The sequence below is a fragment of the Microcaecilia unicolor genome, chromosome 10, assembly GCF_901765095.1.
Source record: "Microcaecilia unicolor chromosome 10, aMicUni1.1, whole genome shotgun sequence".
Classification (NCBI taxonomy): Eukaryota; Metazoa; Chordata; class Amphibia; order Gymnophiona; family Siphonopidae; genus Microcaecilia; species Microcaecilia unicolor.
The window spans coordinates 95,370,545-95,392,585 of NC_044040.1; the positions used below are offsets into that span (position 1 = coordinate 95,370,545).

Genomic DNA, 22,041 nt, shown 5'->3' on the forward strand with positions numbered 1-22,041 from the left:
GTGGAGAAACCTTTCTCACTGTATGTCCACGAGCGACAGGGGGTTGCTCTGGGTGTGCTGACCCAGATGATGGGATCCTGGCAGAGGCCTGTTGCATACCTGTCTAAACAGCTGGATGGAGTGGCTAAAGGATGGCCAGCCTGCCTGAGGGCCATTGCAGCAACAGCCTTACTGGTCTAGGAAGCTGACAAGTTGACCTTGGGGCAAGAACTGGTTGTCAAAGTCCCCCACGCAGTTCTCACCCTCATGGAGTACAAGGGCAACCACTGGTTTACAAATAGCCGCATGGTTAAGTACCAAGCCAGCTTATGTGAGAATCCACGGATACACCTGGAAACAGTGACTACATTCAATCCTGCCACTCTTTTGCCAGCATCTGAGGGACCACCGGATCATGACTGTATCCAGACCATGGATGCAGTGTACTCCAGTCGACCAGATCTCAAAGATGTTCCTTGGAGGGACCCGGATGTAATTTATTTCACAGATGGAAGCAGTTACGTGGAGAACTCCAAGCGATTGGCAGGCTATGCTGTGGTGACAGAGGACAAGGTGATAGAAGCAAGAGCCCTGCCCCAAGGAACTTCAGCCCAGCAAGCAGAACTTGTGGCCCTCATACGAGCTCTGGAGCTAGCAGCAGGACTGGTGACCAACATTTATACTGATTCCAAGTATGCCTTCACAACTCTACACGCTCATGGAGCTTTGTATAAGGAAAAGGGACTCATAAATGCCGCAGGCCAACCTGTTAAGTATGGACCCAAAATACTTCAGTTGCTAGAGGCCGTTTGGGCCCCTAAAAAGGTAGCTGTCATTCACTGCCGGGGACACCAAAGGACAGATACTCCAGTGGCCCGAGGGAACCGCCATGCTGATCGGGTGGCCAAGGAAGCTGCTCGAGGACCCCCAGCAGGTACTGTGACCCCCCTGTTCCAAATTCGACTGCAAGAATGGACGCCTATGTACACCCAAACGGAAGAGAAATGGGCTCAAGAAGAAGGGGCAGTAAGGAGACCTGATGGTTGGTTACATCTCCCTGATACCAGAGTTCTGGTGCCACGCCACCTAGCTTGGCCTGTAGTGTCTCAAGCTCATGACCTGTCACACTTAGGGAAAACAGCACTAGCCCGCCAACTCAGTCGAGTAGTGGTCCTGGAAGGATTGGATAGTCTGGTTGCCACTGCCTCTGCCCGATGTACTCTCTGTGCCCAGAATAATACTCGTCAGGGACCCCGTATTCCACCAGGAGTTCAGTCCAGAGGACTAACACCCTTTGAGTCCCTAGTCATAGACTTCACAGAAATGCCCAGGAGCGGTAGGCTCCGATACCTCTTGGTCATGGTCTGCACTTTCTCTGGGTGGGTGGAAGCATACCCTACAGTCACTGAGAAAGCTACAGAAGTAGCTCGAGCCCTCCTTAGGGATGTCATCCCCAGGTATGGACTGCCCCTTGCCATAGGCTCAGATAATGGTCCCGCCTTTGTTGAAGCCACACTTCAGGCCCTGTCCCGCGCTTTGCGCATTACCTGGAAATTGCATTGTGCCTACCGTCCCCAGAGTTCAGGGCAGGTTGAGCGGGCAAACAGAACCTTGAAAAATAGCCTAGCAAAGATTTGTCAGGAAACCCAACTGAAATGGCCACAGGCACTGCCACTAGCCCTCTTCCGCCTCCGATGCACCCCAACTAAAGGAACGGCCCTCTCTCCCTTTGAAATTGTGTATGGGAAGCCCCCAGCCATTTTGCAGGGAATTAAGGGAGACATAGGGACTTTAGGGTCTGCCCAGGTGCAGGAGCAGGTAGCCCTCTTGGCCCGGATAATTTCTGAGCTTCAGTCTTATGTGAGAGAAATAAACCCTGTCCCCTTCCAGGCTCAGGTACATTCCTTCCTGCCAGGGGATAGAGTTTGGGTGAAAGACTGGAGGCTCCAGCCCTTGGGGCCCCGGTGGAAAGGACCTTTTACTGTTTTGCTTTCTACCCCTACAGCTGTGAAGGTCGCAGGGATAACTCCATGGGTCCATTGATCTCGAATCAAGTCTGCTGACCAGACTGAGCCCAGCACGGATCAGACGGAGCCTAAACAGTGGAGAGCAGAAAGTGATCCCGCGGAGCCATTGAAGCTGCGCTTGACCCGAACCAGAGAATCTACTAGCTGAAAAGAAGGGTCAACTGCATACCGCAGGAGCTGCTGGAATTCGGCTTCATACTGAGACTCTTTCTTGCCCTGATTCTGGCTTTCCTGGAATTTGAGAGCTTGATCCTTGTCAGTTGAGGTTCTATCCCAACTGGTATAAGAACTCAAAGACTGAGAACATTATATTAGAGTAATCTGTGACTAGCATAGACTGTTGGAATATTATTGCTTGATTAGTTTGCTGTATTTGTTTGAGGTTAGGTAGAAAGAAAATGTTAGTAGTTTGGGCGCTTTTGTTGTTTTCTACTCCTTGCCTCCTTTTTCCTAATACCCTAACTCGCTCCAACCTTTGGCTACACTCTGTCCAGGAACTAATTAGCCAGGCAAAGATTACTTCCCCTTGTATTGTGTGTTCCCGATTTTCTCCTTACACCACAGATGTCCCAGCTGTTCCTGTCCCTGTGCCGCTTACAGCCCTTATACCTCCCTACTTTTCGAGTTCGGGCCCTTGGAGCCAGGATTATACTTGGTGGTCCTTTTATAATGCTACCTCCCCCTCTGAATCTTCTCTACGGCCAGTCTTTACGTCTCCCTATCCAGCTTCTGGAGTGTTTTGTTTAACAAGAAACATTTCAACTGTTCTTCCCATTTCCTGTAACTATACCAATGTTCTCCCAGAGAAGGGGGAATCTGTGTGGGTAGTCTCTCCAGGTACTCCTATGTGCCCTATTACCGTACCTGCAGATTATGACCCAAGTGATTATCTGGCTCCTAAGCGTACCACTGAGAGGACCATAGTGTCCCGGCCTATTTTCTACTTTCATAAGTCCCCGGGGTATGAAGAGTTTGGAACAAGTGAGCAGCCTGTCACAATTGGGGATTGGCACCTATGGTGTGCAAAGTCTCCATATCGTCTTCGTTCCCCCTGGGATAGGGGCTCGCATTATGGGCATCCTAAGTACCTTGTCCAGCCTGAGCCAACATTTATTGGGAACTTCCCTCACCCTCTCCTTGGCCATTACTGGCTCTGTGATAATGTCCTCCACATGATTCTTCCCCCCACGTATGATGTTTGTGTATTGGTAACCTTGAATTATTTTCCTAAAGTTATTCCTCTTCTCAGGCCACCATCCCTGCACAGCTCTAAGCGAGAGGCCTTGTCCTTACCTTCCTCCGTTGCCACAGAGGATGAGGCGATTGAATTAGCCCTCCAGTACATCAACTCTACTTATCCTCTGACTAAAAAGAGACTTGTGGCCCTTTCTGCCACGGCCTGGATTCCAATTGGGGGCCCGGTACCGGGTATCACTGAACTAGGCATGGCTACCCGGCGACTTCAGTCCCTACTCCATGTTTTAGTCCATGAGCTGAACGTGGTAGTCAATGCATTGCAGGATCAAATTAATGAATTAAGTGTAGTTTCTCGGTATAACTGTATGGGCCTTGACTACCTCTTTGCAGCCCAGGGTGGCCTCTGCACAGTACTCAATTCTTCAGAGTGCTGTACCATTGTCATAAATAGGACGCATGTAGTTAGGCATGCCATGGATAAAGTCCTACAGTTGGCCAGTCTTAATGTGGAGGATTACCGAGGAGGATTAGACCTTACCTCCTGGTGGTGGTCATTGACCTTATGGATACGTCCCCTGTTCATTTTCCTAATAGTCTTAGTTTTAGCAGGATTGTTGTTTTGTTTCTTGGCCTCATGTGCTTCGGCAGTATGCCGTCGGACTTTAACGAGTAGGGTAATGGTGATTCACAAGCCTATTCCTAGACGTTATGCTCCAGGAGGAGGTATGGAGTTGGGATCACTATAGTCCCCAGAGTTTGAGTTGTGAGACTTATCTCTGCATAAGCTGATTTTAGTCTCAAAGGGGGGAATGAGGCAGCCTGGACAGAGAAATCATATTAATTTGTTAATTCTGTTTAACTTTGGTTCAGTCCTGCAAGTGGTAGAATGCCATCTGGTTTTAATTACTCAAATGTCTAGCTTTTGCTAGACTAGAGGTTAGAAAGGTCAGTGAGAAATAAAACTTTCTTTGTCCCTTTTTGAGTGATGGATTGTTAATGCTAGTTCATAGGCATAATAAATAAACCACATCTGGATGCCATTCTAAGTAAGGCATACTGGACAGTCTCGAGGGGATCAGTAAGCAGGCAGTTTTAAAAGATTAGGCTGAATGCTGTTTAGAGAGAAGGAAATAGGTGATAATTTAGATTTTGTCTTATAAGGAATTCTGATTTCTGCTTATTTTAAAATATGTTTTATTCTGTTTAATTAATAAGTTCTATTTCTCTATGTAAAATATCTTTTCAATTCAGTGTCTAACTTTTCAAGTGAGATTTGTCTGCAGTTTAAGAGGTCATCATCTGGTTTGAATTATCCACAGTCCTAGCTAGGTGAAAGAGGTTAGGAAAAGTCAACTCTTCTCCTTGATGGATTATAGTTGAGTGTAGGACTGGTCTCCTGAAAGTAATAACAAACCATGTCTGTGTGCCATTAAGCAAGATTGGCCCCTTAATGAATGCCAGAGTCCAGTTAGTATTTCAAGTTATGAAGTTAACTGGGAATCTGAGAATTTAATAATAATAAAATGCAGGAGATAGGTGCCACATTGTCTAGTTTGAGAGGCCCCAGGTCGTAGGTCAGTTTAGGAAATATCCGAAACCTATGTAACTGATATTTTGAGTAAATGTGTAGAGATAATTAGTTCAAGACAGGGTAATCAATCTATTCTTTACCATCTGGTGAGAAAGGGGGGCTAGAGGGGTTTAGGAACAATATATAAATGAGAACAGAAGCAGCTTACGTGAGACGAGAGAAAGAGCTAAGACACAGAGACACAAGACACAGAGAGCTGAAGAGAAGGAGAGGTCTAGCGCTGATGTCCTACTTTGTTTGCTGGCAAATAAAGAAGATTTCTCTCTCATTCTGGTGTGTGGTGTTTGACTCCTGAAGTACCACAGATTCTGCTAACAATAGTGGTAATTCCTGCATCAATAATACCCTTTGTGTGGAGTTAGTTCTGTTTATTATCTGGGTGCTGGAACTTGGATCTTGGGGTATGAGGAAACATTTTCATCCAACACTATCTTTAGTGTGCACTCGGCAGAAGCCAGTTCTGTGGTAATTTACAGTAAGTGTCTGGTTTCCCTGATAACACCCCATAAGTTGTTATCTGTGTATGCCCCACAGTTGGAGATTCCAAAGAGATCTAGAGTTTGATAAGATCTGTTGTGTGATAATGAGTTGATTCACATCTTGGTATTATATTTCTAGGGCTTTTGAGGTTTAAGATCACTTTTCTTTCTGTGTTCAGGTGGTTTAGTTTGCAGGAAGGATTGGAGCACTTCCCAGAGTGTCTTATCTTTGTTGATAGAATACTGGGAACACTTTCTATAAATATTTGGTTCCTACTTTGGTTCTATAAATATTCTTACTTTGACTACTGGGCAGTGCCGTAGCGAGGGCGGCTGACACCCGGGGCAGGTCGCCGCTGCGCACCCTCCCCCCGGGTGCAGCACGGCGCACCCCCCCTGGAGTACATTCTTACCACTGGCGTAGGAAACGGGACGGGTGGAGGGCCGCTCCGCCCCGAGTGCACGTTGCTGGGAGCTGCGTAGGCTCCGCTGGTTCCCTGCTCTCTCTGTCCCGGAACAGGAAGTAACCTGTTCCGGGGCAGAGAGAGCAGGGAATCAGCGGAGCCAACACCCCCCCAGTGGCGTGCACCCGGGGCGGACCGCCCCACTGCCCCCCTTCCTACGCCACTGCACTTGCTGAAGATAGAGATATACTGAAGCAAAGGAGAAGCTTGACCGTCTGGTATCACTGCCTTCAGCTTTGTAAACTCTATCTCCACCTGCTGGTAGATGGACACAACTCGCCAGTTCCTGGATTCATCTGTTGCATATGCTAAGGAAGGGTGTCATTTGGGCATCCTAAAATGCACACATACAGAGCTACCAAGGGGCTCAGTCTTTAAAAGGGAGATGTTAAACCATGCCCCAGCTCTGCCCAGCCACACCTCATCTCTGCCTACTCCACCCAGTCATGCTCCCAGATCTTCCCACTCTACCTACAGCTGCCATGGGGAAAGTCTCATGACAAGAGCTATGAGATTTTGCAGTTCTTATCGTGAGACTGTTTCAGAGGAAGCAAGAGATGACATCCTAGTAATGCATCTCCCGCTGTTGATGAAAAGGGAGGCTGATCAGCAGGAGATCTTAACTCCACAGCATGAGTATAGGAGATGAGCTGTGAAAGCAGGAGTCTGTACAATGGGAATATATGTATATTTCAAACAATTTTCACGATTGGGTTTTGTTCCAGTTCAGAGGCACATGCATATTTTTAAAAAGTGATTGTTTCAGCCAGGACTTTACATAAGGCTTAAGGGAGAAATCCAACTTAATGTTCTGTTTTATGGCTTCACTAGTTAATTGCTAGCACTTAATATATCTAGTTTAGTAAAATGGCCCCTTTACGGCTTCAATATAGTAAGTGCTGTATTAGAATTCTGAGTCGAGCTTCAGCTCATAGCAAACATTAAAAAGATTTTTTTTCTCAATACAGGAAGCTAATACATGCAAATTACTTCAGCTTTAAAAAGTGTGCCCTGTCAGAAAAACACCACACTGCCAGGCTAATTTACAGCCATTTGTTGCAGCATGAATAAATATCTCCCAATCAGTGGATGAATGGGCCTTTAGGCACACACTAACAGAAAGGGAGATAATTTTTTTAAAAAACATGCTGGATTCTCCAACTCCTGTCCGTTAACCCCATACCACAAAAATGTTCTGGTGACCCAGTGGAACCCGGACTCCCAGCGCCAAGTAAGCAATCCCCAATTGCCAATGAACCTCAGAACTCCCACCCCACCCATACGTCAGTCTTTCTTGATCTGTGATCTGTGAACTTCCCTCAGATTGCCCAACCACTTCCACTCACCTCCAAAAGCTGGAAGGCAGGAGCAATACCCGTTTTCTCCTGCTTCCAGCACAGCCACTATACAAAATGGAGTGGCACTGGGGAGTCTAGGCGGGGATTCACTTGGACCACCAGGAGCTGTTATTGTGGGATCAGGGAAGGGGACCAGAGCCTACTTAGGCCACCAGGGATCTTGGGTGATCTGAGGTGAAGTGCCACACTTCACTTCAGATCACCCTCTTCACGCCAGCCTGAGCTAGTATAAAGAATCAGAGCTACAAGAGGAATAAAGAAAACTGTGCAAGATTTTACACAATTTTTTATATTAGGAACAATTTTTATTCAGTGATCTGATTGTTTTTTTGTATGTCCACTCTGCTACACTTTTTGCTGATTTATCTAATCTACTATTTCTTCTTGCATCAGGAATATTATCAGCACCAGAATATCAGAAGAAAACTGATGTGGTAAAAGGTAGTGCACATATTTGTAAAAGTTGCAAAACTACCGCTTCTACATGAATGTGGAAGTTGCTGAGTTGATGCTGCTATTTTTGCATATCATTGTAAGCAGAACCTTTTGTACAATACAGGGGGAACTGAGCACATCCTGCCCTGTACATCTTAATTCCAATTTCAAAAAACTATGTCAAAAGGGCCTTTACGAGAATAATAATAGAAGATGTCAACCACATCAATCACTACTCAAAACATTTAGCTGTCCTTGGAGTAAAATGGACAGCTATACTTGCCTCCCACTTTGATTTGGTGCTTTCTCTGTTTTGACTACTATGCAGTAGAAAAGAATCAGGAAGGAAATTCAAAATCTGAAGCCATGTTTTAGTCAGTATTTGAGAGTGCATCACTTTTCCTCTTCCATATGCTGCTTGTCCCTAACCCCAGAAGCCACCACTGCAAAAAAAAACCTCTGGAAAGAAAGTGCGGACAAAGACTGCTGTTTTTGGAATGGGGTTTGCAATGAAAACTTCTTGCTTCTTTCTGCTGACAGTGCGCAGAACTTCCTCTGCTACTTCCACTGGATGCACACCATAGGCCAGCTTCCTGAAAAAGACTGTTAATGAAAGAAGATATTTGGATTAGAACATAATACCATCTGTGAGTTCCATAAAGTATAGATTTCCTACATCTTATAAGCCCCCTTGCAAATCTACACATTACAGATTCTGTATCATATACACACTTTCAATACATACTGCATCACATTTACCTTAATACACCACTCTCCCGCATTATATCCATTCTCTACACCATATTGTACGAGTAATTTCTGTATCATTTTGACTCCTACCACATCAATATTGCAAGTATTATTCTCTCATTATACCCATGCTCCCATTTGAGACCATAGTGGCCCTGGCTTTAACTAAGCTGTAGTAAAAAGTGGCCTTTTAGCATGCCCTTATGTGGGTCTTTCTCGCTTGCTAAGGCCATTTGTACTGCAGATGTAAAAATGGCTTTTTGGTTTTTTTTTTTTTTATATGAATGGCTATATGCTAATGCTAGCACAAAGCACCAGAGAGAGTCCACAGCACCACATCAAGAAGACCAACAAAGACAATGATGTCAGCTGAAAAGGTAGGACAAAGCTGGCAGCTTTATTGGACAAACTCGGAAGACCTGACAGGGGCCATGTTTCAGCAAACTTGCCTGTGTCAGGGGACTGCATATAAATAACATATATATATGAAAATTTATAAATATTAAAACAGATAAAACATAAACCAGGTAAAATATATATAGTAAATGGAAACTACATACATACATTGCACCTACCCTAGTTAAACAATTAAAAGTACACTGCAATCGGGGCAACGATATACTGTATACTGTCAGGTTCTCAGCTTCAGAGCCTGCGGGGCCGGGCTCTGGAGCAAACGTGAGCCCTTGGGCTGCTGACGAGGAGCGACAGCAGCAGGCAAAACCCAACCAACCAACGCTGGGCAAGTACACCGGCACCGGCAGGACTACAGGCACCGCCCAGCGAGCCGGAACACACGGACTGGAATCCCCCGGACTGGAGGACACAGGACTGGAACACTGGACTGGAATCCCCCGGACTGGAGGACACAGGACTGGAACCCTGGACTGGAATCCCCCAGACTAGAGGACACAGGACTGAAACACTGGACTGGAACACTGGACTGGAGCATCCTGGACTGGTCCATACAGCTTCACCTGCACTTAGTCACTGCCCCCCAAGGGTTGAGCCCCTGGGTTCAAGTGGCCAGCAGGACTTACCGGATACCGGATGACACAGGGACCAGGACTAGAACAAGCTGGAAACAGCAGTACTCCTAAATCCTAAACTGACATAAGTGCTCCCAAGCCCTAACCAACAGAAGAACTCCAAACAGAAGCAAACAAAAGTGTTCCTAACAATAAACCAACAAAAGGACTTCCTAAGTCCTACACTAACAGAAGTGCTACCAATAGCACCACTAGGAAAAGCAGGGGAGCCACAGGGAAAGAGCAGGGAACCTAAACACATAAACTAGCACAGGTGCTCCTAAGCACCAAGCACAACAGCTACAACCCTAAACTAACAACGGTGCTCCTAAGCACCAAACTACCAGCAGAGCTCCTAGCACTAAAAGGGAAGACAGGGGAGCCAAAAGGGAAAAAACAGGGAAGCTAAACACAGAAGACAGCAGTGCTTCCAAAGCCCCAAACACAGAAGTGCTTCTAAAGCACCAAACCCAGAAGTGCTTCTAAAGCACCAAACACAGAAGTGCTACTAAAGCACCAATCACAGAAGTGCTTCCAAAGCACCAAAAGGGAAAGCAGGGGAGCCACAAGTGAAAAGCAGGGAAGCTAACACAGATCAAAAGTGCACACTGCACTACTACTAACCTGGACCTAAAGCAAATGACTAAGCAAACGTTGCAAAGGTCCTGAAGGGAAGAACACCACTTCCTTATCAAGGCCCTGCCTGATGATGTCACCACTACCAGACACAGGCAGGCAGCATACTGAAACAGAGCTAGAGCTAACTCAGGCTTAACCCCCACAGCTGCAGTATAGCAGATCAATTAGAGCCATGCTGGAAGCAACCAGCACACAGAGGCAGCTAGCTCAGGTAACACACACAGCTGCAGTATAGTAAAGCAATTAGACTCATGCTAGAATCAATTAAGGTTAATGCATACCAGTTCAGTTGGAAGTAGCAGATAAGTGGAACTAGATTTTTTGGAATAACGGTTCTCACCCCACTATTAGTGTATATGATATATTTATATACACTTTTGATAGTTTGTACCCCGATGCAGCCTGAGGGCGAAACGTAGCCACGTCGGGTATTGTTCCAATAAATGCATTAGATTCCACTGCTTTGTTGTTTTTTATATAATGTGGTAGCAATTGCACCAATGTGAAGCACTACTAGAGATTGTCTTTATTTAGAATCAGAGGGTTGGGGGGGGGAGTAAGAGAGCGGATAGGATGGGGGAAATAAGAAAATTGTGGTGATTAATTGATTATTATGCTCTTATGTTGTTCACTCGGTTTGTGATGTTAGTAAGACTAAATTGAATGGGCATATTGACTGTTTAATTCTGCTGAATCATCATCAATGAAAATGTTGAAACATAAAAGTACATTGCAAAACATATAGGGCTATGTTTACTAAGCGGCGCTATGGTCGCATTAGCATTTTTAACGCACGTAAACAGTGTATGCATGTTAAACGCTAATGCGTCCACAGAAATGTATAAGCGCGTTAGCGTTTAACGTGCCTTAAATTTACAGGTGCGTTAAAAACACTAACGCACCTTAGTAAACATACCCCATAGTGTTTAAAGATATACATGCATACAATGTGATCACATGTGCAAACGAACATTAAACTAACCATACACAACTAAACAAACTTTAAAAAAACTTTAAAGACAGATGCTAAAATAAAATGTGTTAAAACTGAAGCTAGTATTAAAAATGGATTGAGAGAAAATGTGTGGACAAAGAAAGAAAATTAGTGGGTAAAGATCTATTTAAAAAAAATCATGATTCAAATAAATACCATTCTCTGGTGCTGTAGTCTAACTATAGTCTGTAGAATGACACTTTCTTAATGCCATCCAAATATCATCTGTGTGCAAAACAATAAACACACAGAGATATAAAGTTGTAATGTAATGTACAGGGGATAAGCAGTATAACATATTTTGTACATTTTTGGGATCTTGCCAGGTATTTGTGACCTGGATTGGCCACCGTTGGAAACATAGTAGATGATGACGGCAGAAAAAGACCTGCACGGTCCATCCAGTCTGCCCAACAAGATAACTCATATTTGCTGCTTTTTGTGTATGCCCTACTTTGATTTGTACCTGTGCTCTTCAGGGCACAGACCGTATAAGTCTGCCCAGCACTATCCCCGCCTCCCAACCACCTGCCCCTCCTCCCAACCACCGGCTCTGGCACAGACCGTATAAGTCTGCCCAGCTCTATCCTCACCTCCCAACCATCAGCCCTGCCTCCCAACCACCGGCTCTGGTACAGACCATACAAGTCTGTCCAGCACTATCCTCGCCTCCCAAACACCAGTCCTGCTGCCCACCACTGGCTCTGGCATAGACCGTACAAGTCTGTCCAGCACTATCCCTGCCTCCCAACCACCAGCCCCACCTCCCGATCCTCACTAAGCTCCTGAGGATCCATTCCTTCGGCACAGGATTCCTTTATGCTTATCCCACGCATGTTTGAATTCCGTTACCGTTTTCATTTCCACCACCTCCCGCGGGAGGGCATTCCAAGCATCCACTACTCTCTCCGTGAAAAAATACTTCCTGACATTTTTCTTCTGCCCCCCTTCAATCTCATTTCATGTCCTCTCGTTCTACCACCTTCCCATCTCCGGAAAAGGTTCGTTTGCGGATTAATACCTTTCAAATATTTGAACGTCTGTATCATATCACCCCTGTATCATATCTCTCCTCATACGTCTTGTAACGCAAATCCCATACCATTCTCGTAGCTTTTCTTTGCACTGCTTCAATTCTTTTTACATCCTTAACAAGATACGGCCTCCAAAACTGAACACAATACTCCAGGTGGGGCCTCACCAACGACTTATACAGGGGCATCAACACCCCCTTTCTTCTGCTGGTCACACCTCTCTCTATACAGCCTAACAACCTTCTAGCTACAGCCACCGCCTTGTCACACTGTTTCGTCGCCTTCAAATCCTCAGATATTATTACCCCAAGATCCCTCTCTCCGCCCGTACCTATCAGACTCTTCCCGTCTAACACATACGTCTCCCGTGGATTTCTATTCCCTAAGTGCATCACTTTGCATTTCTTCACATTGAATTTTAATTGCCAAACCTTAGACCATTCTTCTAGCTTCCTCAGATCCTTTTTCATGTTTTCCACGCCCTCCGTGGTGTCCACTCTGTTACAGATCTTAGTATCATCCGCAAATAGGCAAACTTTACCTTCTAACCCTTCGGCAATGTCACTCACAAATATATTGAAAAGAATCTGCCCCAGCACCGATCCCTGAGGCACTCCACTACTCACCTTTCCTTCCTCCGAGCGAATTCCATTCACCACCACCCTCTGGCGTCTGTCCGTCAACCAGTTCCTAATCCAGTTCACCACTTCAGGTCCTATCTTCAGCCCCTCCAGTTTATTTAAGAGCCTCCTGTGGGGAACCGTGTCAAAAGCTTTGCTGAAATCTAAGTAGATTACGTCCATAGCTCGTCCCTGATTCAATTCTCCTGTCACCCAATCAAAGAACTCAATGAGATTCGTTTGGCACGATTTCCCTTTGGTAAAGCCATGTTGTCTTGGATCTTGCAACTTATTGGCTTCCAGAAAATTCACTATCCTTTCCTTCAGCATCGCTTCCATTACTTTTCCAATAACTGAAGTGAGGCTTACCGGCCTGTAGTTTCCAGCTTCTTCCCTATCACCACTTTTGTGAAGAGGGACCACCTCCGCCGTTCTCCAATCGCTCGGAACCTTTCCCGTCTGCAAGGATATATTAAACAAATCTTTAAGAGGACCCGCCAAAACCTCTCTGAGCTCCCTCAATATCCTGGGGTGGATCCTGTCCGGTCCCATGGTTTTGTCCACCTTTAGCTTTTCAAGTTGTTGATACACACTTTCTTCCATGAACGGTGCTGTATCCACTTCATTCTCAATTGTATTATTTCCAGTCCATCGCGGTCCTTCTCCAGGATTTTCTTCTGTGAAAACAGAACAAAAGTATCTATTTAGCAAATTTGCTTTTTCTTCATCATTTTCCACATAGCGGTTCGCAGTATCTTTTAGTCTCACAATTCCCTTTTTAGTCATTCTCCTTTCACTAATATACCTGAAGAAATTTTTGTCACCCCTCCTTACATTTCTAGCCATTTGTTCTTCCGCTTGCGCTTTTGCCAGTCGTATCTCTCTCTTGGCTTCTTTCATTTTCATCCGGTAATCCTCCATGTGTTCCTTTTCTTGAGTTTTTCTGTATTTCTGGAAAGCCAACTCTTTAGCCTTTATTTTCTCGACCACTTGCTTGGAGAACCATATCGGTTTCCTTTTTCTCTTGCTTTTATTTACTTTCCTTACATAAAGGTTTGTGGCCCTATTTATTTATTTTATTTATTTGTTGCATTTGTATCCCACATTTTCCCACCTATTTGTGGGCTCAGTGTGGCTTACAATAAGACTTGAATAATAGAAATACATTTGTTACAACTAAGTTATGGATTACATTGAACAGAGTTGTGCGAGGCATTCGAATATCGTTGGTAGTATAACAATGGGACAAAACATAGAAACATTAGAAAGAGACAATGGGAAAAAAGGGCATTATTAGGCGCCTAGACATATAGTGTACATAGTTCCGTGGACGAATGTATGGATGACTGGATAAAGGGATGATGGATCAGATGCGGATGTGTATTGCATTGTGGACAGTGAGTGGTCTCTATGTGTTTTGGCTCTTTCCATAAGTTTGTTCGAACAGGTGTGTCTTCAGTAGTTTACGGAAGGAGGCTTGTTCGTTGATCATTCTTAGGTTGCGTGGTAATGTATTCCAAGATTTCGTGCTCTTGTAGGAAAAGGTTGACGCGTGTATCGTCTTGTACTTCAAGCCCCTGCAGGTTGGGTAATGAAGGTTGAGGTGAGTTCGGGATGATCTTTTGGCGTTTCTAGGTGGTAGGTTTATTAAATCAGACATGTATGCTGGGGCTTCACCGTAAATGATCTTATGGACTAGTGTGCAAGTTTTAAAAGTAACGCGGTCCTTGAGTGGAAGCCAATGTAGTTTTTCTCGTAGTGGTTTTGCCCTTTCATATTTAGGTTTTCCGAAGATGAGCCTGGCTGCTGTGTTCTGGGCTGTTTGAAGTTTCCTTAGTATTTGCTCTTTGCAGCCAGCGTATAATGAGTTGCAGTAATCCAAGTGGCTAAGGACGAGGGATTGCACTAGGCTGCGGAAGACGAATCTTGGGAAGAATGGTCTAATTCTTTTCAATTTCCACATGCTGAAGAACATCTTCTTGGTTATGTTGTTTGCGTGAGTTTCGAGTGTTAGGTGGCGGTCGATGGTCACTCCAAGGATTTTTAGTGTTTCTGAGATTGGAAGTTTTAGGTTTGGTGTGTTTATCACGTTGAATTCTGTTGTGTTGTATTGGGAGGTGAGTATCAGGCATTGGGTTTTTTCTGCGTTCAGTTTCAGGCGGAACGCATCTGCCCATGTGTTCATGATGTGTAGACTTTTATTGATTTCGCTGGAGATTTCTTTGATGTCTTGTTTGAATGGGATGTATATTGTCACATCATCGGCGTATATGTACGGGTTGAGGTTATGGTTTGATAGGAGTTTTGCTAAAGGGATCATCATTAGGTTGAATATAGTTGGAGAGAGAGGTGATCCCTGTGGGACTCCACATTCAGGTATCCATGCCTTGGACGTGGTTGAATTTGATGTGACTTGATACGAGCGCAGGGTTAGGAACCCCTTGAACCAATTCAAGACATTTCCTCCGATGCCAAAGTATTCAAGTATGTGTATTAGGATTTCATGATCAACCATGTCGAAGGCGCTGGACATGTCGAATTGTAAGAGGAGTATATTGTTGCCGGTTGCAATTCTTTGTTTGAATCTGGTCATTAGGGTGACTAATACTGTTTCTGTGCTGTGATTCGAACGGAATCCTGATTGGGCATCATGCAGTATTGAATGTTTGTCTAGATAGTTTGTGAGCTGTTTGGTTACCATACCTTCGGTTAGCTTGGTTATTAGTGGTATGGATGCAATTGGCCTGTAGTTGGTTATTTCGCTCGTGTTTTTCTTTGTGTCTTTAGGAATTGGTGTGAGTAGGATTTTTCCTTTTTCTTTTGGGAAGAGTCCATTTTGTAGCATGTAGTTTATGTGATTTGTTAGGTTTGTTATGAATTGTTGAGGAGCAGTTTGCATGAGGCTATTTGGACATATGTCTAGTTTGCAGTTGGATTTGGCATATCTTTTGAGAGTTTTAGAGATGAGTTCTTCTGGTAATAGTTCAAATTCGGTCCAGGTTCTGTCTGCTGGGTGTGTTCCTTCTTCTGGATCTAGACAGTCTAGGAGAGTGTTGTATTCTGTAGTGCTGGCGGGTATTTTTTGTCGTAGTTGTACAATCTTCTCCTTGAAGTATTTTGCAAGGTTGTCAACACTTGGTGTATCTTTGCCGTTGGTTGTAACAGGTGTGGTGTCTAACAGTTTGTTCACGAGGTTGAAGAGTTTATGTGTGTCTTTGTAGTTTGGTCCTATTAATGTTTTATAGTGTAGTCTTTTTGTCTGTTTGATGGTGTATTTGTATTTTCTCCGAAGTTGTTTCCAGTCGTTTAGTGTTTGTTCATCTCTCTTTTTATTCCAGGCTCGTTCAAGTCTCCTGACTTGTGTTTTCAGTTTTTTCAGCTCTTCGTTGAACCATGGATTTGCATTTTTCCTGTGTGATGTTCTGGTTTGGACTGGGGCGATTTTGTCTAATGTTGTTGTGCTTATATCGTCCCATTCTTGGAGGAATTGGATGGTGCCAGCATTTGCAGTCCATTCACTCTGGTAGATCTGTTGCCAGAATGTTGTGGGGTCTATTTTTCCTCTTGTTGTGTAGGTTGTTCGCTCATGTTTGTTGATTGTGTTTGGTTGTGTTTTTTGCCAGTAAAGTGTGACATTTGCTTTATGGTGGTCTGACCATAGTGTGGGTGTCCATCTTGTGTTGGTGAGTGTGATAGTTGAGTTCGGTTCGAGTCTATTTGTTATGATATCTAGTGTGTGTCCTTTTTCGTGTGTTGGTTGTAAGTTGGGTGTTTGCAGATCCCAGAGTTGTAGGAATTCTTTGAATTCTCGTGTACTTGGTAGGGTGTCATCTTCTAGGTATAAGTTGATGTCTCCTAGTATGAGGGTGTTTGAGGTTGATACGCAGGTATTCGAGATGAAATCCATGAGTTGTGTTTGGGCATCTTGCCATTTTCCTGGTGGCCTGTAGAATAGGATTGTGTTAAGGTGTCCTATTAGACTTGGATGGTTGATTCTTGTCGATGCAATTTCAAGTTGTGGTGAGGTAGATTCGCCTGTGATTGTGATGGTGAATTCAGGTTTGTATATTAAAGCTATTCCGCCTCCTCTTTTTTTTCCATTTCTTGTCCAGTGTGTGATTTTGTATTCTGGTGGGCACGTTAGTAGGATGGCGGGGTCCGTAGGACTATGGAACCAGGTTTCTGTGATAAATAAGAGGTCTAGTTTGTCTGTGGTGATCCAATCTAGTATGTCTATCGAGTTGCTTACTGCTGATCTTGCATTGACGTATCCTAGTTTGATTTGGTGATGTGGTTCCAAGGCGGGGTTAGATGTGTTTATTTTTATTAACTGTCTGTGTCTTCGATGGTTGAATTTGTTGTTGTCATTGTTTTCCCTGTTTTCTCGTAAATATTCGGGGTTTGTTCCTGTTGGTTGGTTGTTGTGTCTTTGATTTGGTAGGTTGTTTAAAGGTTGTGCATGGGATTGGTGATATATAAGTGGGTTGTTGTGGTTGTTGTTTTGGGTGTGCATGGTGTGTGTGTGAGTGTTATGCGGATTGTGAGTAGTGGAGTTGTTGTCTAGGTTTTGTGTTGTGATTGCGTATGAGAATATAATGAGACACTGGATGGTTATGAGTGTATTGCTGGTGTTCATTTCTATGTGTTGGGTGTTGTGGCAAATAAGTAATTGGTGTGTATTTGAGCAATACTACGTTACAATTGCATTTGAGCTTGGTTACAATTTAAGCGAAGTAGTGCTAACATTTTCAGTTAATCTAGCAACAATTTAGTTCAAAGCTGGCAGCAACAGTGTTACTTAACTTTGTATTTAAGTATGGCAATAATTTAATTTAGAGCTTGGCAACAGTTTATTGCTGGGCGAGCCTACTCTGAATGCTTGCCAACAGTTCACTATTAGGCAGATGAGGTAGTGTTTGCATTCGCGTTAGTCTTAGCAGCAATTTTAATTGAAGCATGGCAACAGCTAAAGGTGCTATTTTGGCATAGGACGCTGTGGCTTTCAGTTTAGAGTAAGCAGAGCAAAGCAGGGTAAAGCAAGGATTTTTTAAATTATGTAAAAGCTAAAGCAGTGCATGCAAGCTTGCTTGGTAACAGTTTGCTGTTATGCAATGAGGTAATATTTACATTTGCATTAGTCTTAGCAGCAATTTAAATTAAAGCATGGCAACAGTTAAAGGTGCTATATTGCCATAAGACACAGCAGAGTATAGTGAGGATTTTTAAATCATGCTAAAGCAATGCATGCATTTAAGATGAGCAGGTATTTTATTACTCTGTTCAGCTTCGGCAGGCAGCTCCTGTTCCTCTCAGTCTTCTTTCAGCCTGGACCACTGTCCTTCCACTTCTCGTATTTCCTCCCAGCCCATCATCTCCTTCCTCAGGTATTCCCCCATTTTACTAAAGTCAGCACGCTTGAAATCCAGGACTTTGAGTTTTGAGTGGCCGCTCTCCACTTTAGCTGTCATATCAAACCAAACCGTTTGATGGTCACTGTTGCCCAGGTGGGCACCCACTCGGATATTTGACACGCTATCCCCATTTGTGAGCACTAGATCCAGTGTCGCTCCCTCCCTCGTGGGTTCCATCACCATTTGTCTGAGCAAAACACTTTGGAAAGCATCCACGATCCCTCTACTTCTTTCCGATTCCGCAGAGGGAACCTTCCAATCTACATCCGGCAGATTGAAATCTCCCAGCAACAGCACCTCTCTCTTGCTTCCCAACTTTTGAATATCCGCGATCAGGTCTTTATCTAATTCCTCCAATTGTGTTGGAGGTCTGTAGACAACACCCACGTGGACAGAGGTTTTATCATCTCTTTTTAAGGTGATCCATATCACTTCTTCCTTTCCCCAGGTCCCTGTCATTTCAGTCGCAGTGATATCATTCCTCACATATAGAGCTACTCCGCCACCTTTACGACCCTCTCTATCCTTCCTAAATAGATTATAGCCTGGTATGTTTGCATCCCATTCATGGGAACCATTTAGCCACGTCTCTGTGATTGCAACAACATCTAAGTCTGCCTCCAGCATCAGGGCCTGAAGGTCATGAACTTTATTGCTTAGACTGCGAGCATTTGTGGCCATCGCTTTCCATCTATATTTCCTGGTATGCGTTTCAACAATAGTGATTTGGGGGTTTCTTTTCTCTTTGGGTACCTTCATATCTTTTTGTTCCACTTTTATTATTTTTTCTTTGGCTTCTGTTCTGTTTTCAAGAACATCACAGTGCTGTAATGGAGTAAAAGAATTTTGTAGTGGTAATACTTGTGAGGTCTGATGTTTTCTTGTCACATAACGAAGTCTGCCTGAGCCTACAGTGATCCATCTATTTTTAGGTGGTTTTATCCTTTGTGGTAGTGGTGATAATTTGGTATGATTCTGTGCAGTATGATATTGTGCGGTCCTAGATGCTGCTTTAAGTGCATCTAGTTCCTGTTTTACTTTACTGAGCTCGTGTTTTAATCTAGTGACGAGGTTGCTGAGCTCGATGGACCTTTGATCTTTACCAGTATGGCAATACTTATGTACTTATGATCTTCAACCAAGAAACAATTCAAATTATGAATGTTTCACTGCAACATGAAAAAAAATCTGTTATGCTTATAACAGGGAGCTCTAATGTTGCCACCCCTTTCGGCTGGACTGTAGTGATGAGCTCCCAGATACCTGTTGTTTTTAGTCGTGGCGAATATCCAGGGAACACACACTCACAGCCGAGGGAGTGGAACAAATAAACTAACCTCGTCCTTTACTCTCAAAGAATAAAGGAGGAAAATAATCTAAATTTAGGATTTGTTCCTGAAATGGAAGGACCAAACTTTCAGATTTCCAAATTATCTCTTTCTTTATTGAATACAAATGCAAGCAAATTTTCATTCAAATAAACTCAAATTCACAATTAGTGTGAAGCTTAATAGAACTGCAATAACATATTCAACATTCAAATGTAGAACTACATTTATACCCTTAACTTTGTCTGTTTCACCTAAAAAGGCGGAAAAGAACCTTTTCAGATAAGTATTTTAATTCTTTTATCAAAATCAGATATTTGTGGTTATTCTCTTTCCTGATGTAGAAATTGGTCTCTTTGTGTGCACTATTGGTGTTTTTGCAGGGATCTCATGGATTTTTAATATCTGATGGTCTGTTCCTTTGTTTTCCCTTAAAATGTTGTGAAAAAATAATATATTTCTTTCAACACCCTTGGCAATGTCACTTAGCTGTGGTTGAATATATTGAGGTGATGTCTTTCTTGCGTTGGAGCTCATCTGGAACCCTTCAGAGGATGACTCCCCCAGATTTCTTCTCCCTAAACCTCACTTATAAAGAAAATAAATGGAGGCAAGACCCTTGAACTCCCTCTGTTCTTGTTCAGGCTCTGGTGACTATTAACCAATTCTCAATACTGTGGCCAAACTCTCTAATTGAAATAAAATAAGTTAAAGGTTTTCTCACTACAAAACCTATTTCTCACTGTTGTTTCCCTAGTCTAAAATCCAGCAGAGTTCACACTGCATTCAGAACCATAACACAGTAACACATTTCATATTCAGATAGTAATACAAAATTCCATCTCACAGACTTCACATAAAAACATAACATTTCCCTGCACAGCTATCAGATCAATCTGGAGTATACAGCATACTCATACAAAAACAGTGCTGGATTTTCTTTAATCTGCAGTCTGATTCCAAACCCTGTACTGAACTCAGAACTCTCACCAACAACACACCTTTCCTACAGACACAGCTTAATGGCTTCTTTCTTCAAATCACAGATTCACCTCTCAGTCCTTCCCCTGTGTCAGAGTTAAAATCCTTACACACTTTTTCCTGACACCCTTATAGTTTCTTTCACTTAGTATAACTACCAGCAGAAATCACAGTCTCTCAGAACCTGAGTCTCAACTGTTTTCCCCTATTCTAAAAAGAGTAGGCAGCCATGTGTCCACTTAATACCTGAGCCTACAGACTCTCATTCCACCTTCCATGACCTTAAATTCCCTTAGAACTTAACCATTCCATTCACTGCATGCTGGGACATACATACCTCTGTTTCACTCCAAACCAAACTAAATTTGGTTTAAAACTTCTCACAGCTTTCTATTAGTACAGCTCTCTCCCACCCAAAATACATCAGTTTTTCCCCACATGTATTCAGCAACACAATCATGAAAAAGGCAGTCTGTTTATTGAAGTACTCACTTTTAAGCTAAAATCATCTCATTCTCAGCACCAAAGCTCACCTTCACTCACTTTCAATATTAAAGTAACCTTTTTCAATATCACATTTCACTTTAAACTCACAAAACCCATACTTTTATTCTTACTTTTACACAGACACACACTATACATTTTTTCTTTCTCATTCCATGTTCACAGCCCTGGTCTCCAGGGTTGCCATATAAAAAAAAAATTCCCACACAAAACAGCCCAAAACCCGCCCAAAAACCGCACACACCCCACCCCCGACGTCATCACCCCGCCCCTTCTGTCATAAACCCCGCCCCTTCCGTCATCACCCCGCCCCGTCATCAGCCCCACCCCTTCCGCCATCACCCCGCCCCGCCGTCATCAGCCCCGCCCCCACCATCATCGCCCCGCCCAAAACGTCGGCAAACCCCGCCTCTGTCGCCATTAGCCCAACCCCCGACGGCCGAAAAACCGCCCCAAAACCCGCACAAAAAAAACAAAACCAGCCCAAAAAACCGCAACCCGCCGCGGGCAAAAGTCTCCCGCGGTGGGTTGCGGAAAACCGCCCAACTGGGCACGAAAACCGCCCATCTGGCAATGCTGCTGGTCTCTCTGCTCACTCCAGTCTCCCTGGCAACTCACCCCCCCCCCCCCCAGAGGATCTAACATCACTCAACCAATCAGCTTGTCAGAGAAAGACAGTTTTTTTTTCTCTGATCTGTTTAGAATCTCCCTCCCCCATAGAAGTTACTGCAAAGCTTCCTATATAGAGAATTTCCAGGTCAAATTTTAACCTGAAACAGCAAGGAACATTTTATAGTACAATCCCCACCTAATCATGGTTTATTCTTTGAAAAATAAAACCATATTTAAGAAACATCTCACACTTTCTTCACCTAACTCTATTAATAATTCCCAAACTAAACTTTAAACATTTTCCAGCCAGCAGCATCCACCAAAACCCTGGAACAGCCCCCCAGAGCCCCAGGAAAAAACATTTAATATATGATACCATATATTACACTAACATTAAAAATTACAATTATAGCCTCTATAATGTGTTATGAACACGTTCAGAACATTTGATACAAATACCTCCATTGGAAGTTAAAAACTTAATCTGTGTAAAGATCTTTGAAACCAAACCACAATTTGGACAAACTTCTGGGAGCCAAAGTTAGTAATATACAGTGCTTTTTTTGTGCCGGTACGCAACGGTACGGCGTACCGGCACCTTTTTTTTTTG

At 43.7% G+C, this 22,041-nt stretch overlaps 1 protein-coding gene across 1 annotated transcript in view; it reads right to left on the bottom strand.

The window, feature by feature from the left end:
* Positions 1–7,364: 7,364 nt before the first annotated feature.
* The window catches only part of DHRS7C (dehydrogenase/reductase 7C), a 598,554-nt gene continuing 583,877 nt past the window's right edge, over positions 7,365–22,041 (bottom strand). The window contains exon 7 of the mRNA XM_030216550.1: positions 7,365–8,133. Coding sequence (XP_030072410.1) covers positions 7,955–8,133 — 179 coding nt within the window. The 3' untranslated portion in view covers positions 7,365–7,954. The remainder of the gene's footprint in view (positions 8,134–22,041) is intronic.